General features: G+C 48.6%; 1 protein-coding gene across 2 annotated transcripts in view; it reads right to left on the minus strand.

The window, feature by feature from the left end:
- CECR2 (CECR2 histone acetyl-lysine reader) overlaps positions 1–13,536 on the minus strand; it is a 92,799-nt gene that overhangs the window by 19,914 nt on the left and 59,349 nt on the right. For both annotated transcript variants that reach the window (XM_084282193.1, XM_084282192.1), the window contains exons 3-7: positions 4,870–5,053; positions 3,984–4,123; positions 3,405–3,509; positions 2,689–2,738; positions 154–323 (exon numbers count right to left, since the gene is read on the minus strand). In XM_084282193.1, the coding sequence (XP_084138319.1) occupies positions 154–323; positions 2,689–2,738; positions 3,405–3,509; positions 3,984–4,123; positions 4,870–5,053 (649 nt within the window). The remainder of the gene's footprint in view (positions 1–153; positions 324–2,688; positions 2,739–3,404; positions 3,510–3,983; positions 4,124–4,869; positions 5,054–13,536) is intronic.

Raw genomic sequence — 13,536 nt, forward strand, 5'->3', positions numbered from 1 at the left:
CATAGACAGCCCCTGCATCCAGGGCACGTGCAGGCCGGAGAGGGGAGCAGGACGGGGTGACAGCTGCTTGGATTTTGCTCTCCTTCAATCAGCAAACGTCCATGCTCTTGGAAGAAGTCGAACAGAGGTAAACAGGATGTCATGTCTCCTCACCTTCTGTGCAATCATGTTGCAGATCTCCGGCAGGAAGTCTTCACTCAAGAGTTTGTAGAGCTGCCGCTCTCTAAGGGAAGTCCTCTCTCTGAAGCTCTCTGTGACCTGCCTCCACTCCTCTTCCGTCTGACACAGCAGCCACCATGTCCCACGGCCTGGCCCTTGGGACCCTTCAACAACATGAAAGGATGTTATCTCCACAGCAGTTATGACTAAACTTTTCTTTATCCCTTCTCTTCTCCTGCCCTCAGGGCTTGGGAAGAGGAAAAGATACTGCCCATGGTCACTGTTATGGGAAACATGCTCTAGGAGGGGAAGTCAGTGTGCCTAAAAACTACTCTCAAGCTACTACAAGTGTGGTTACTTCCCCTAGCGACACTGACAGTGATGCCAAGACAGAGGAATTCCAAAGGTGAAGAAGTAAAGGTGGTGTGACATCCCTGCAGTAACCCTCCACTCCAGTTATGATGTACCAGAGGAAAGGATTTAATTTGTTTCTTGTAATGGAGGCTGTCAGCCAGAGCAGGACATAGGGCAATGCAAATGTCTGATTTAGTCTGGCAGCAGAATAAAAACAATGAAAATTAATGTTATTTGAAAAAAGCCATTTTTTTTAGTACTGCAAACCTTTGCTGCAGTGAATAAAACCTTCCATTCTACCCAAATGAAACATTTTGTTTGCAGGCACTTGAAAGAACTGAAGAGGAAGTGAAGGATGGGGTTCATCGGGCTGCCAGATGCTGGGGAAGTTGCAAAAGTTCACATCCCATCCCCTGCTTGATTCAGAGCTGGATCTGAAGCAGATCTCCCACCACTCTGAAGCATGTCCTAACTACCAAGACATTCAGGGCTGTTCCGCTTTGCGTGAAACATTTGAATACTAATGGTGAAGGAAAGGCTCTCTCGCATGGTGGTTGGAACACCCACCTGGAAAGAGGGAATGCGGTTCCTGCTGCACAAATGTTTACACAGAGCGGAGAAGCCTCATCAGTTGCAACTTGCATGCTTTTGCCCCAGGATGCTCTCTAAGCAGAGAGCTCGTGGCTCACTTTTGGAGAGGGGAAGATGTTGGCTCAAACCCTTTTGGGTTGAGAGGTTCTCAGCTGCCTCAAGAAAAATCAGGCCAACCACTGTCTACTGGAAAAAAAAAAGGAATGGCCACATCCCCACCACCAGCAAATAACATGCAGCTTCTCACCGCATTTTCGAGCAAATTAGCAATGAAAAATAAAAACAAGCAAAAAAAACAGAGCCCCTCTCTCTCTGAACATGACCCCAGGCCCTCTGTGGATTTGAGCTGCCAGTGGCTCCTGCACACGAGCTATCGGGTTGCCCCAGGAAGGACGGAGAGCTGCAGCCTCCCTCCGGCCACCTGCCCTTGGTCAGAAACCTCAGTGCCATGGTAGCTGCAGGTCACAGGCCAGCAGACAGCTTAACCTGCCATCGGCTGCAGCTCATGTTAACATACCAGGGACCGGAGACGGCAAAGCAGCAACCGTGTGCTGTAGCTTCTGTCGCCCTGGCTCTGTGACGCTCTCTCCTTTGGCCGAAGGAGGCAGCGGATGGCTAGGGGCTGTGACACCTCAAGCTACTGCAGCAGGGAGCTCACCTGCACGCTGCCCTGAAGCCTGCCCCCTCTTTTTCCCTTCCCCTGCCAGCTGCCTGTGGCTGACTGGCTTCAAAAGCAGCCAGGACTAATGCACTGCTTTGTGCCACCCGAAGATTACTCCACAGCTGAAGCGGCACAATTTGCTAGAAAACAATGATCTGATAAAACCCAGCGTCTCACGCGCGTAGCTGCAGCTCTGCCTCCCAACTCCAGAGCAGCAGCCAGGAAATCTGAGCACAAAGGCAGAAGGGAACGAGGCACGGGAAAGACAATGCCACAGTTGCCTTTTATTGTGGAGGAACGGGCAGGCTGAGCCCGTGAGTTATGTGGAAGCCAAGGGATTCACATGTATGACAAATGAGCCCTGGCCCCCTCGGACTCCGTTACACATTATGTTGCCAACTCTCTTTCCCTGCTTGCCTCATTAACCCTTAGGTGGGTATCCCCAAGTCGTCATTGACACAGCACCAAGCACAGCCACCAACTGGAGGGAGAGGTGAGAAGAAAGGTCCTTCCCTATCTTGGCATCACTGACCCAGCTCTCTTCCCAGCCCGTGCATGAGGCATGAAAGAAAAAGTGTGCCTGCTACAAACAGGGGCTTGTGTTCAACTCCCCCCCAGAGAAGTGAGGGCCATTCACAACCCATTTCTATCAACTTTAGGGAGTAGGTGGGCCCCTAAGGCCTCGTGTAACCCAATATGTTGCGTTTGTTCATCCCAAACTAATCCAGGATAAGATAGGAAGCAGGCAGGTGCCCAGGCTCCCAGCTGCAGGGCAGCCTGTAACACTAACCCCTCCTTCCAGACTCAGCTGGACCACTGACAGACGGACTCTCCCTTTCCTGAGAGGCAACTCCCTGAGCTTTGATAATTTAGGAGTTGTGTTAGCTGATCACATCAACCCTGACCCCACAAAATCTCTTTACCATTTCTTATCTGAGTCTCACGGATTAGCATGTTCTCTTCTGCTTTCTCCCTACCAAAAAGAAAGAGAAGTGACACAATAAATACATTACTTCACATCACTGAAAACAAGACACTTCTAAGAAGAATGAGGATACAGCAATCACTGCACACAAAAAACATGCAAAACACCCCATTCCTTCTATAATGTGTGTGTATGTGCATGTATATATACACACATACTTGTCATATACACAAACACACATACTTGTCATAGCTTCACAAAACGTTAAGGAGTGAAGAATGCAGGCTAGAATTTGGCAGAGGCAGTATTTCAATTCTCACGGGAAGTATCCCAAAATCTATACTGACTCAAGTGGCCAAGATTTTGGCTTCAAGTGCTGCAGAGTGAAAGCACTCTTTTATCAGGAGCGTATCCCCTAGCACTGCACAGAGGAGCTGCATCAGAAGTGAGGCAGTTGGAAGAGTGATACCCAGTGTTTCACCGAGCTTGGCATCCATCTCAGTCAGAATTTTCTTTGGAGAGTGATCAAAGCACCCACCAAGCCCGAGCCTGCTTCACTTCACAGATGCATTGAGATTATGGCCGCATGATATATACATACTTACTGGGGGAACCCCAGAAGCACATTATATTATTAATTGCGAGAAATATCAGAGAGACTTCCCTCTGGGAACACACGCATCCTATGTCTCTTGCGGAACAACCTTTCCATACCTCAGCAAATTTTCCTCCAGTAGTTTTTTCCGCTTTGGGGGTCGCCCTCGTCTCTTGCCTGTTTTCCCAGGAACGTTTGGGGTGTTCGCCTGCCCCCCACACCCCCTGCGAAACAGCAAAACCACCATGAAATATCTGCTGAGCACGGGAACTGCGGCTGGCAGGGAGGGAGAAGGGCAGGGAAATGGGAACAGCTGCTAGGAACCAAACCAAAGGGAGGGATTACATCAGAAAGGGGAGGGAGGGAGGGGAGAAGACGAGGGCTTCCCCCTTGCTGGGAGCCTGCTCTGGGAGCCGCCGGCGCGGTGCGGGGCAGACAGCGAGGAATGCGGTGGGGCAGGCAGCATCGCTCGGCAGCAGGCTCTCCTGGTGCCACAAAGGCTGCAGGCTGGCTCCGGCACAATGCGCCGCGCGGGGCAGCTCGCAGTCTGCTTGGCAACTTCGCTCTCGCCCCGCACGGCCGCGGCCCCCTGTTCCCAGCCGCCCCCCCCCGGGACAACAGCAGTCAGGCGGAGTCCCCTCCGCCCCCCTCCTGCCATGCCCCTGGCTTGGGCACAGGGGCATTCGAGGGGCTGTTACCTGTCTGGAGCCAGCTCTCCGTTGGTTTTCGCCTGCACCGGGTCCTCCTTGTACATCCGCGTGCCGTAGAAGTACCAGTACAGGGCACCGCTGCTGTCCTCGCCCAGCGGCTCCACGCGGAGGCTGTCGGCGTCCAAGCCCTGTGCCCATGGGGAGCCCCCCGCCAGACGGTGACAAGTTGAAAAGCGGCCACATTGTCACACAAAACACGATGACACCCCCTCCGCAAACACCTCCCTCCCCTCCCACCATGCCACAACAGCAGTACAGCTGCTCCTCCGGGCCGATCTGGGAAAATGTTACTCCAGGGGGAAGGCGACGTTCGCTCCCCGTCCAAGGAGGGATTGAGATTGGCATCTCTAATTTGAATGGCCTCCCTCGTTTTAACATTTCATCTCTGGTGCTCCTGACAGTGAAGGTCTAATTAGCGCTGGCGACAGTCACGCACAGCCCTGAGAAGCTCCCTCCCCCTCCCCACCACCCTTCCCCCAGCCCCTGGTGCACTTCAGCCCCATCCTTTCATCTCACACCATCCCTCAGCAGCACAGCCCCAGCTCGCCCAGCCCTGCCATCGCAGTTGGAGCATCTCCAAAATTCAGTCTTCTCAGGAAGGGTAGCCAACAAAGCCAATTTACTTTTGTGTTACAAACACATCCCTGTAGAACAAGAGCCCTGGGAGCAGTCCTGCCTGTTTGCCTTAGTTCGCCTGCAAGGTAAGGGTTGGGGATCAAGATGGGGAACCGCTGCCCTACAGCACCACCAAGTACCTGGCCTAAAAATTCACCTAATAGCAGCATCCTCTCCCTTCTCAAAGAGATTCCCTAATCTGGCCCAGCTCCTACAGCCCCACCTTTTCCTCCTTCCCTGCTCCAGCTCCCCAACACACCTTGAGGAGGTCGAAGACATCATCTGCATCGAGCCGGTAGTCACAGAGGCGGTGCAGGATCTCGACGCGGGTGCGCAGGGGCAGCTCCTGGAAGGTGGACTCCCGCAGCGGGTTGGGTTTCCCTTCCTCCAGCTCCCAGCGGTAGTTGATGATGTCCTCCAGGTAGCTGTGAAATGTCTGGGATCTGATCAAGGAAACAAATGCACACTTGCTGAACTTTGCCTGGAGCAACTCGAACACAGGCAACACAGAGACAGGTAGCCCTTGAAGGAGAAGCGTGCCCTGCGATGGTTACAGCTAACTGCAGCTCTGTAACTCAGGTTTTCAGGACAGAGATCTAGTTGCAACATCATGGCATTTCACATTATACACAGCTTAGCTTGCAGGACTCGATGACTTATTTCTTTCCAAGCTGAAGGAACAAGCTAAACATGATCCCACTCCACCCCCTTTCCATCCCTGCGGGCACTGCCTTGTGCTAGCACCAACACTGACCCTTTGCTAAACCAGGACACAACGAAGCACGTGAGTCTGATCCCCTTCTGCCTCTCTCCACCTCATGCAGATACCCTCATCTTCACCTTTCCATTTGCTCCTCACATCTGCCATTGCTAAGCTCTGCTCCTCTCTCCCCCTCTTCAATACTTTTCTACGCGCTTGTTCAGTGGTTTGAAACTTCGTGTAGCTGATCTTCTCTGCCACCACCACTTCCTCCCTGCTCCATCACCATATGCTTCCCACACTCCTGTGGTGGCCCCTGTTCCCTTCTCCCTCGGTCCCAAGGGTGCTGACACTTTCTGCCCATTCCTCCACCAATGGCTCTGGCAGGACAACTGCACAGTTAGTGCACTTGGCTCGGGCCCTGCTACACAACAAGGCTTGCTTCCAACACGGGCGGACCTCCTGAGCATGGTTCAGCCCAGAGGAAGACCTCTCTCAAGTCTCCCAGGTTATCAAATCGAACATTTGAGTTTTTCAGCACTACCACTAAAATGGTCTCTCTCATTTGCCAGCTGGGCCACATTAAATAATCTTTTCTTTGCCAGCAGTTCACCACATAACCCAAAGAAACACATATTTCTTACTCTCAACTGACATTGAGGATAAATGCTCCTATCTGACATATATCAAATTGCTGGTGGAGCTTAAGGCTAAAAGAGCTCCTGCCTATATTTTATGGAGAGCTTATTCTGACTGCTGAAAGTTTCAGGGGAGGGTATGAAAAAGGCCTGGGGATATGTGTCCCTAAACATAAAATGTGTCCCTAAACATAAAATTTTATACCAAGATCTGTCCTTATGACTTTGACACCTGAGACTTTCCAGTCTCTTTTAGCCTGCTAGCACTGTGCCCTGAGCGCAGAAGAGGGGACCCCCCCACACCCCAGCCATTCCTGCACACACGGGAAGTCCATATGCCGGCAAGAACACCACTGGGTACACATTCCCACCAGCTCTCAAAAAGGCAGCTCAACTTGATAGGTTTTTGGCACAAACTGATTACTCTATATGATTAATGGAACCGTGCCAGCACTACAGAATTGCATTTGCCTGAGAAATTGCTAACTACTACAAAAGCTATTATTTTTAAACAAAGAGAGAGGGGAGCACGATCCAACTGGAAGAAGATCGTCAAAGTCAATATAAAGTTAGCTATTAGACGGGGGGTTCACACGTTTGGTAAAGAGTGGACTTCCTTTACAAGGACCACGACTGGACAGCGAGACTGCAAGAACGAGGGAACAGATGCCACATGATTCCTCAAGCCACGTCCACCTGGCAGCGCTTCCCTTCCTCCTCAGATGGAGAGGAGTTGATGTTACCACCCCGCAGATTGCTCCCCACCAACCTGCTTCTTTCTGACGTCAAATGGAAGCTCACCTCCCAGAGCTAACTCCTCTCACCGGATGAGTTGTGTCACCCCCTGGTTGTATTTAACAACAGATGCTCAAATGTACCTGGATCTAGTGCCTTTTGCAGCCTGGAGTTTGTTCTTTTCTGCATGACACGAGCAGACTGTTGGTATTTCCAAGTGTCATCGTTCTGCCCCACTAATACTAGCAATCAAACACAATTTGAAACAATTCACAACATTCAGTCAGCACAATAAAGAGGACTGCCCCGTGAAATGATTTCTGTGCTGTCTCAAGTAATAATTTTAGGGAAAAAACTACTGAAACCATACTTTTTCTGAGTAAATATTCAATGCACAACACATCTACCTTAAGTCGCTGTGCATTTCCACAGTGACTTCCTCATTATAGCTCAAGACCTAATCCAACTTCCAATGACTTCAACGTGGCAAAAAGTGTGATACCAGATTCTCTGTATAATCTTTTTCTCTTTGGGAGTGCTACTTGATCACAGAGAGCTGAAATACATGATATTTACTGAAGTCATCCTATACATATAAACATGTATACGTAAAGACACATTTAACTCAAGGTTTCAGAACAGAAACAGTGACCAGAATATCCTTTCCTGAAACAAGTCCAACACCCGTATTCAGATGCTTAGCCCACTGTGGAAAAGGGATGTAAGTTCTCTAACAGCATCTGAGCTCCAGCACCCTGAGCTTATTTTGCCAGACCTGATACAGAGTCTGTATATTTCCAGTAAAACAGACTGCAAAAACAGTTCCTAGGATCCTAGTTCCAGGATCCTGCAAAACTAGTGGTGACATGGGATGCCAGGAAGAAGCAACAAAGGGAACAGGGCTTTGACCTGTTAGCCTTCTAAGTCTTTTTCCACAAAAAACAGGGGAAAGGTATGCATCAGACAGATACTCTTACCACTGGCATGAGTTCACTGATCTTGCTCTACCATTTCAACTACTCTCAAAGAAAACTGATCCAGGAAGCCCCTCAATTCCAGAAGATCATCTGAAATCTTTGCCTATGTAACTCTCATTTCCCCTGGGGACAGGCTCTGTTGACTTAACCAATTTGGTTTGAGTTTGACTTTCACATAAGTGGCTAACACTAGAAATTTCCGCCATCCACCCAGTGTCCGATACATTACAAGCTCTGTTCTCAAGAGTGCTTTGAGTTCCTACCCCCATCAATTTTCAAAGACGGCTACTGTGCATTTGTCGCTTTGAATAAGGATAGAAATGAGAACCAGAGATGGGAACCAGATGTCTCAAGGCATTCCCAATCACTCTCAATCTTACCCAATTTATATTTTCACTCTTCATGGGGGCTGGCTTCTTTTCCCCAGACAAATGCGGGATGCTCGTCTTCAACCTCTCTGCCACACCTATGGTTAGTCTCACTTGGCTGGTCTCTATTAAATTTCCCTTTGAAAAGGGTTTCTGAAATAGACCCCCTGGTTTGGAGGAGAAAATCTACAGGAAGCATAGCAATCTGTGAGAACTCTGCCCTTGGGGTTCTTCCCCATACAAAGCAGAAATGCTTGCAACTAATTGTTCAGCATTAGCCATAAAATCTAAAACCAAGAACCAGACAGACAGGGTCCTGGAGTGGAATGACATGGACGCAGGCTGTCAAATACTCTTTTTTCAAGCTCTCAAATAAGACAGCGACACACCTGCATATTTGGCAAGTCCCACAGTCTCTGCTGCAGTTGAGAACCTTTAAAACCCTTTTGATAGGCAACAAGAAGACAGGGAGGAGATCGCTGAGATGAGAGAGAGGTATCTCTTCTCCCAATGTTCTCAGCATCACTGAGACTTTTAACAAAATTCAACCAAAAGAAGCAATCAATGTTAAGTGAGCAATATCCTTTCCTTTCTCTGCAAATCACATGGAGGAATAGGTTGATGCATGCAGACCTTCTGTCTCAGGACACATATCCAGAGGAAAATGAACTCTCCCTTGAAGTAAATTGGAGTTCCTAAGACCTATTTGAGAGACCGTGGCCCACCATGACTGTCACTGTTTCCCACCCTTCTCTCTCCCTTTGCCACACAGCAATAACAATCTGCCACACAGCTCATTAGCGAAGGAAAACTATTAGAGAAATCACCTACAGGAGGTCAGAAGAGTTACTTCAGAACACTCCGTGACTGAAATTTCTTCCTTCCCCCCAAGAGGTATTCTCCCCATCCCAACTTCATTAGCCTCTCTCTGCACCTTCAACGTTTCAGAAAACAATGCAAGGTTAACCTCACTTGTCACTGCATCCCCTACTTTGCAGTTGCCACCCAACGTTATCCAGAAAACAATTTGGATTAACTGCAGTGAGAAGTGGTGGGATGGTAAATATGTATCTGTGCAATACATCCTGAGTGGATGCAGCTGATTTCTCGCATGAACCCAACATAATTTTCATCCCTGACTGTGAAACCACTGGGCTGCTGTCATGGGTCCCTACCTTTTTTGCAATGGTTTTCAAGGGGCTCAGGCTGAATTGCACCTTTAGTTTAAAGTTTTTATCATACGCGGTGGACCTCTACACATATAAAAGGAAATCTGGGACACAGGGAAGGACACGACCTAGCACATCAGTGTCAAAGGGGAGAAATAACTGCAGGCAACCCACAAGGGTACCAGCGAGGCTGCAGCTCAAGTTCCCTGTGATCTTTAGCAGCAGCTGCAAAAAAATCAGGGCATAAAGACGGCAGGAGCAAGGCTAAGGAGGGGCTCCTCCCCAACATGGGTATCAGCGTCCAGAACAGTCGGAGAAATTATACACCCCCCGAGAGCCCAGTGCCGCAGCCCGACCATCTGCCGACCGGCTGCCTCCCCGAAGAGGGAGGTTTCTCCGCGCTCCGGGGAAGGGGAGCTGGGGACTCCTCCCCCCCGGCCATCCCAGTTCAGCAGCCTGTCTCCCTGTCTCTGTGGCTTGCCCTGCTCTCAGAGGCACCCTTCTCACTCCACAGGGTTTTGCCGTGCTGGGCCATGCTCTGAAAAGCGAGGCCAGCGCATGGAGCAAGCCCCCGACCTGGTGCTTACGTGCCTCCCCGAGAGCCTCCTTTGGAGGCCGCTGAAAGAGAGTGAAAACCTCACGGGATTGACGAGATACATCAGAAAAAATTGTTCAGAGCTTCTGGTGAGCTCTGTTGGGAGAGGGCAGCTGCTCGCAGGGACTCCAGCCCCACAGATGCTCTGTAGGGCAAACACAAAGTGAAATTCCTCCTGAGTGAAGCCAGTAGGGCCACAGCTACGCACATACATGCACGCACACTTGTTCGTTTGTTGCTTTATATTTTTTTTCAATCCTCATGCTGAAAGGAAGCAGAGTCACTTGTGCTTTTAGTTTTAAAGTCTCCAAAGTACATCAAATCTTGGCTGGGAAACTGTAAACAAAATCAAGCCAAAAAACAAAAGCAAAAACAAACACTGATTCAGTAAGAGAGTCCCCGTGTCAATCTGCACTTCCCGCAGGCAGGGTGCCACGGCCCAAGTATGGAATTACTGTCACAGCATACTTCCCTACGCGGTCTACTGCTGCCAATTTTGTTACAAGCTCCCCCCTCACCACTCCAATTAAAAAAAAAACAAAACAAAAAAAGAAAACAACAAAACAGAAACAAACCAAAAAGAAAACCCCACAAAATCCCTGACTCTGTGAGAGCAAATATTGGATAAAAAGAAACGTTAGGATAAGGAGCTGGAAACACTGGAGACAAAAATCTCTCACTGATGCTCAGATACTGCTGGCACACACAGATAAGCCTTCCGAAAGTTCAGATGCCAAATAATTGCCTGGACCCACTAGCTGGAATATCTATCATGTTGACAGTGTTTTAAGTTTCGTTTCATTTAATTTACAAAATGCAACGGAAGAGTAAATACTGGAATGCTCTTGAGCTAAAACTGCTGGGAAAATGGCAAGCCTGACCTATGTCTTTTCCCAAACAGCGCATTGTTCTGCACTGACATTAAAACCAAGAACCCTGACCAAGCCAGAGGAGAGAGCAGGAACAATAATAGGCCACCTCCACCTTCTACCTAAAATATTTTCAAAGTAGTATGTGGGAGGGAAATGGAAAACAAGACTGGGAGAGCTCAACCTTTCTCTGAAAGACCATTTATTTGAACGGGAATAGAATTACTCTCGTAGTTCCCTTTACAGAGTTCACCAGTAAAAGAAAATAATAGAGGTGATACATTTGTCCTATAAAAGCTCTAAAAGCTGAAAAAGACTTGGATTCCCTCAGCCACCCAGCATAACCGATGCTTACAAGGGTTTCAGTAATAAGTGAAAGAAGACTTATTGGTATCTAATTCACGCTGCACGAGAGAACTGTTTTTGCCTCTGCGATCTCTCTAGTTGAAAGAAACAGAAAAATCAAGGTCTCATCAGAACAGCCATTTTATCACAGAATTAATTTTACGGACTGAAGATATTTCACCTTATGGGCTGGCACCTTTTAAGTTCTGAATTGGCAAGAAGGCACCAGCTTGGTGTTGGGAGTCACTCAGGTGTTAATGAGAGCACTAACTGACAGATGGCATTCAAGATATTCCCCCCGCTCCACTGAAGACAGTTTCTTTGCTACAGCAGAGACCAGGAAAGCTTAATTCTTAACAAGCATACAATGCTTCAGCAAAAAGGCAAGCCCACTAGAAGGTAATGGGAAGGATTCAGGGTTTGCTGGGATGACCTCAGTCAAACATCATTAACAGGGTCAGGAGAAGCAAAGCCTATTTCAGAAGAAAAAATAATGTAAGGGCCCCCAAGATCAATCTATCCTGGCTTGTCAGAAAGAGAAAGCTTAGGCTGACCTCAGAAGCAATATGAGTTACTACTACCAGCCTGACCTTGAGCTCTCATGTAACAATGGAGACTTTTTTTTACTGTATTAATGAGCTTTCTTATCTGAGGTGGGGGAGGAAGGCTTATGGACCAGTTTGTACTTTACCTTCAAACCATTTACCTTACTCAGAAACTAAGTCAGGCATGAGGCAGGGGGGAAAAAGATACTACCTCATCCTTTTGGTAGGAAAAAAAGGGTCAGCTAAGGTATAGTCCCTATTTCCTTCCAAGCCCTCTGTGTGCAGCTCACTTGGAAGGCGTGCAAGCCAACATAAGGCACGTACTGCTCAGTCCATGGGCCAACTTGTCATCAGGGCAATCAGACTGGCAGAGGCTCAAGGGCAATAAGCACCCTGAAAGGCCTCTCCTCAAAATGCTTCACCGCAGCAGAGCAAAGTGACCGAGGAGATGGAGATCCAGAAACCATGACCTCAAGCTTTAACATCCACGCTTCACTTCCAATCCAACCAGTGGCTTTCTGAATTGCTGGTGGGGACAGACCTCATGAATTCCAGCCAGGGAAGGAGTAACTCGTGGCCCCGCCAAACCTGTGGCAGACCTCAGCAAGGTCTGAGCCTGGCAGAACCCCTGGGATGGAGGAAACAAACACCCAACCTCGCCCCGCTTTTTTATGCCTTGAGAAAACCAGCTGACCTACAAGGGGTTGCGAACAGGAGGACAGCTTACGTTAATGGGCCCTGAATAAGACTACAAAATAGAAAAAAAATAAATCAAACTGGACTGATCAAACCTCCAGAGTGAAGTTTCTTCTCCCACAGTCAAAAAGAGAGCAGAGATTGCTGGAGGATGAGGCCATCACAAGGCACGTATAGGCTTGCCTCCTCTGCTTACTTTCAGCTAGAACTAGTTGTCTGAATGCAGACACTGCCCAGACCTCAAGCAATACTGTGGCTTACCTGGGTGACCATTCAGGAGCGTTGGCAGTGAAGGAAGAGGAGAAAAAAGATCAAAGAATCAGAATATGGATTGCACTGAGCTCTACGCACAGTGGTCTCTGTCCTCACCTTTGCTGAACACAGGAAGACATTCTTTCTACATTAAAACCACGATTTAGTCTCAAACCACAATGACAAAAAAATAGCTTGTTAGTATACACTATGTAGCAGCAGCTCTTCTCTAAAGTAGTCTGGTTTAACCCTGTATTGGGCAGTCTGAAACATGAGTGGTTGGAGGTTTTTAAGTTCCCAAAAGATACAGCTAAATCTTCCACAGAAGTAGAGGACAGCAGAGTAAACTCAGCACCTCATCAATTCCCATTCCCTGCCACTCACCTGCACATCACATAACCTGCTCAAATGTGGCACTGAGACCACCACAAACAGGCTGAAGAAATGCTTAGAGGAGACATCAGGGTTCTGGTGTAATTTAGGACCTTTCCTCCAACGTGACAACACAAAGCTAGGACGGGAGGTTCTCCAGCAGAAGGGCTGCTTGATCTTACTCAGGATATCTGATTGACGTTGTTGGGTGCCATGGAATCCACCACCTTCCCAGGTGAATTCCTAAGCTATTCGTATTCAGGAGAGAGAATATGCTCAGAAAAAAAAAAAAAAAGAAAAAAAAAAAAAGGGCTGTCAGCAGTTATGAGTACTCTAATCCTGTTCCTCATCTTCCTCCATCTTACTCGGAGCAATCTTCCATAGAATAAACGCTGGGGAAGCGGGAAGGGGAGCTGGCAGACATGCCGTATCCCACAGAGAAGCAGAATAGGAACAGCTATGGAGCGAGGCAGTGTCTCCAGGGAGGCTGAGAGAATGGAGAGCTGATGTGGGCTGTCTAGTCTAATAAGGGATCACACCATGGGAGCATGTGCTGGCTTGACAGAAGCAAGTGCAGCCACTTAACCTGGATATGACAGCAGAAGTGGGAGCGTTGCTTTGCTACCCCCTCAAAAAGGGGAGCACAAAGAAAGAAGGAGAAGCCA

This window comes from Netta rufina, assembly GCF_964035555.1.
Source record: "Netta rufina genome assembly, chromosome: 1".
In the NCBI taxonomy this organism is placed as follows: Eukaryota; Metazoa; Chordata; class Aves; order Anseriformes; family Anatidae; genus Netta; species Netta rufina.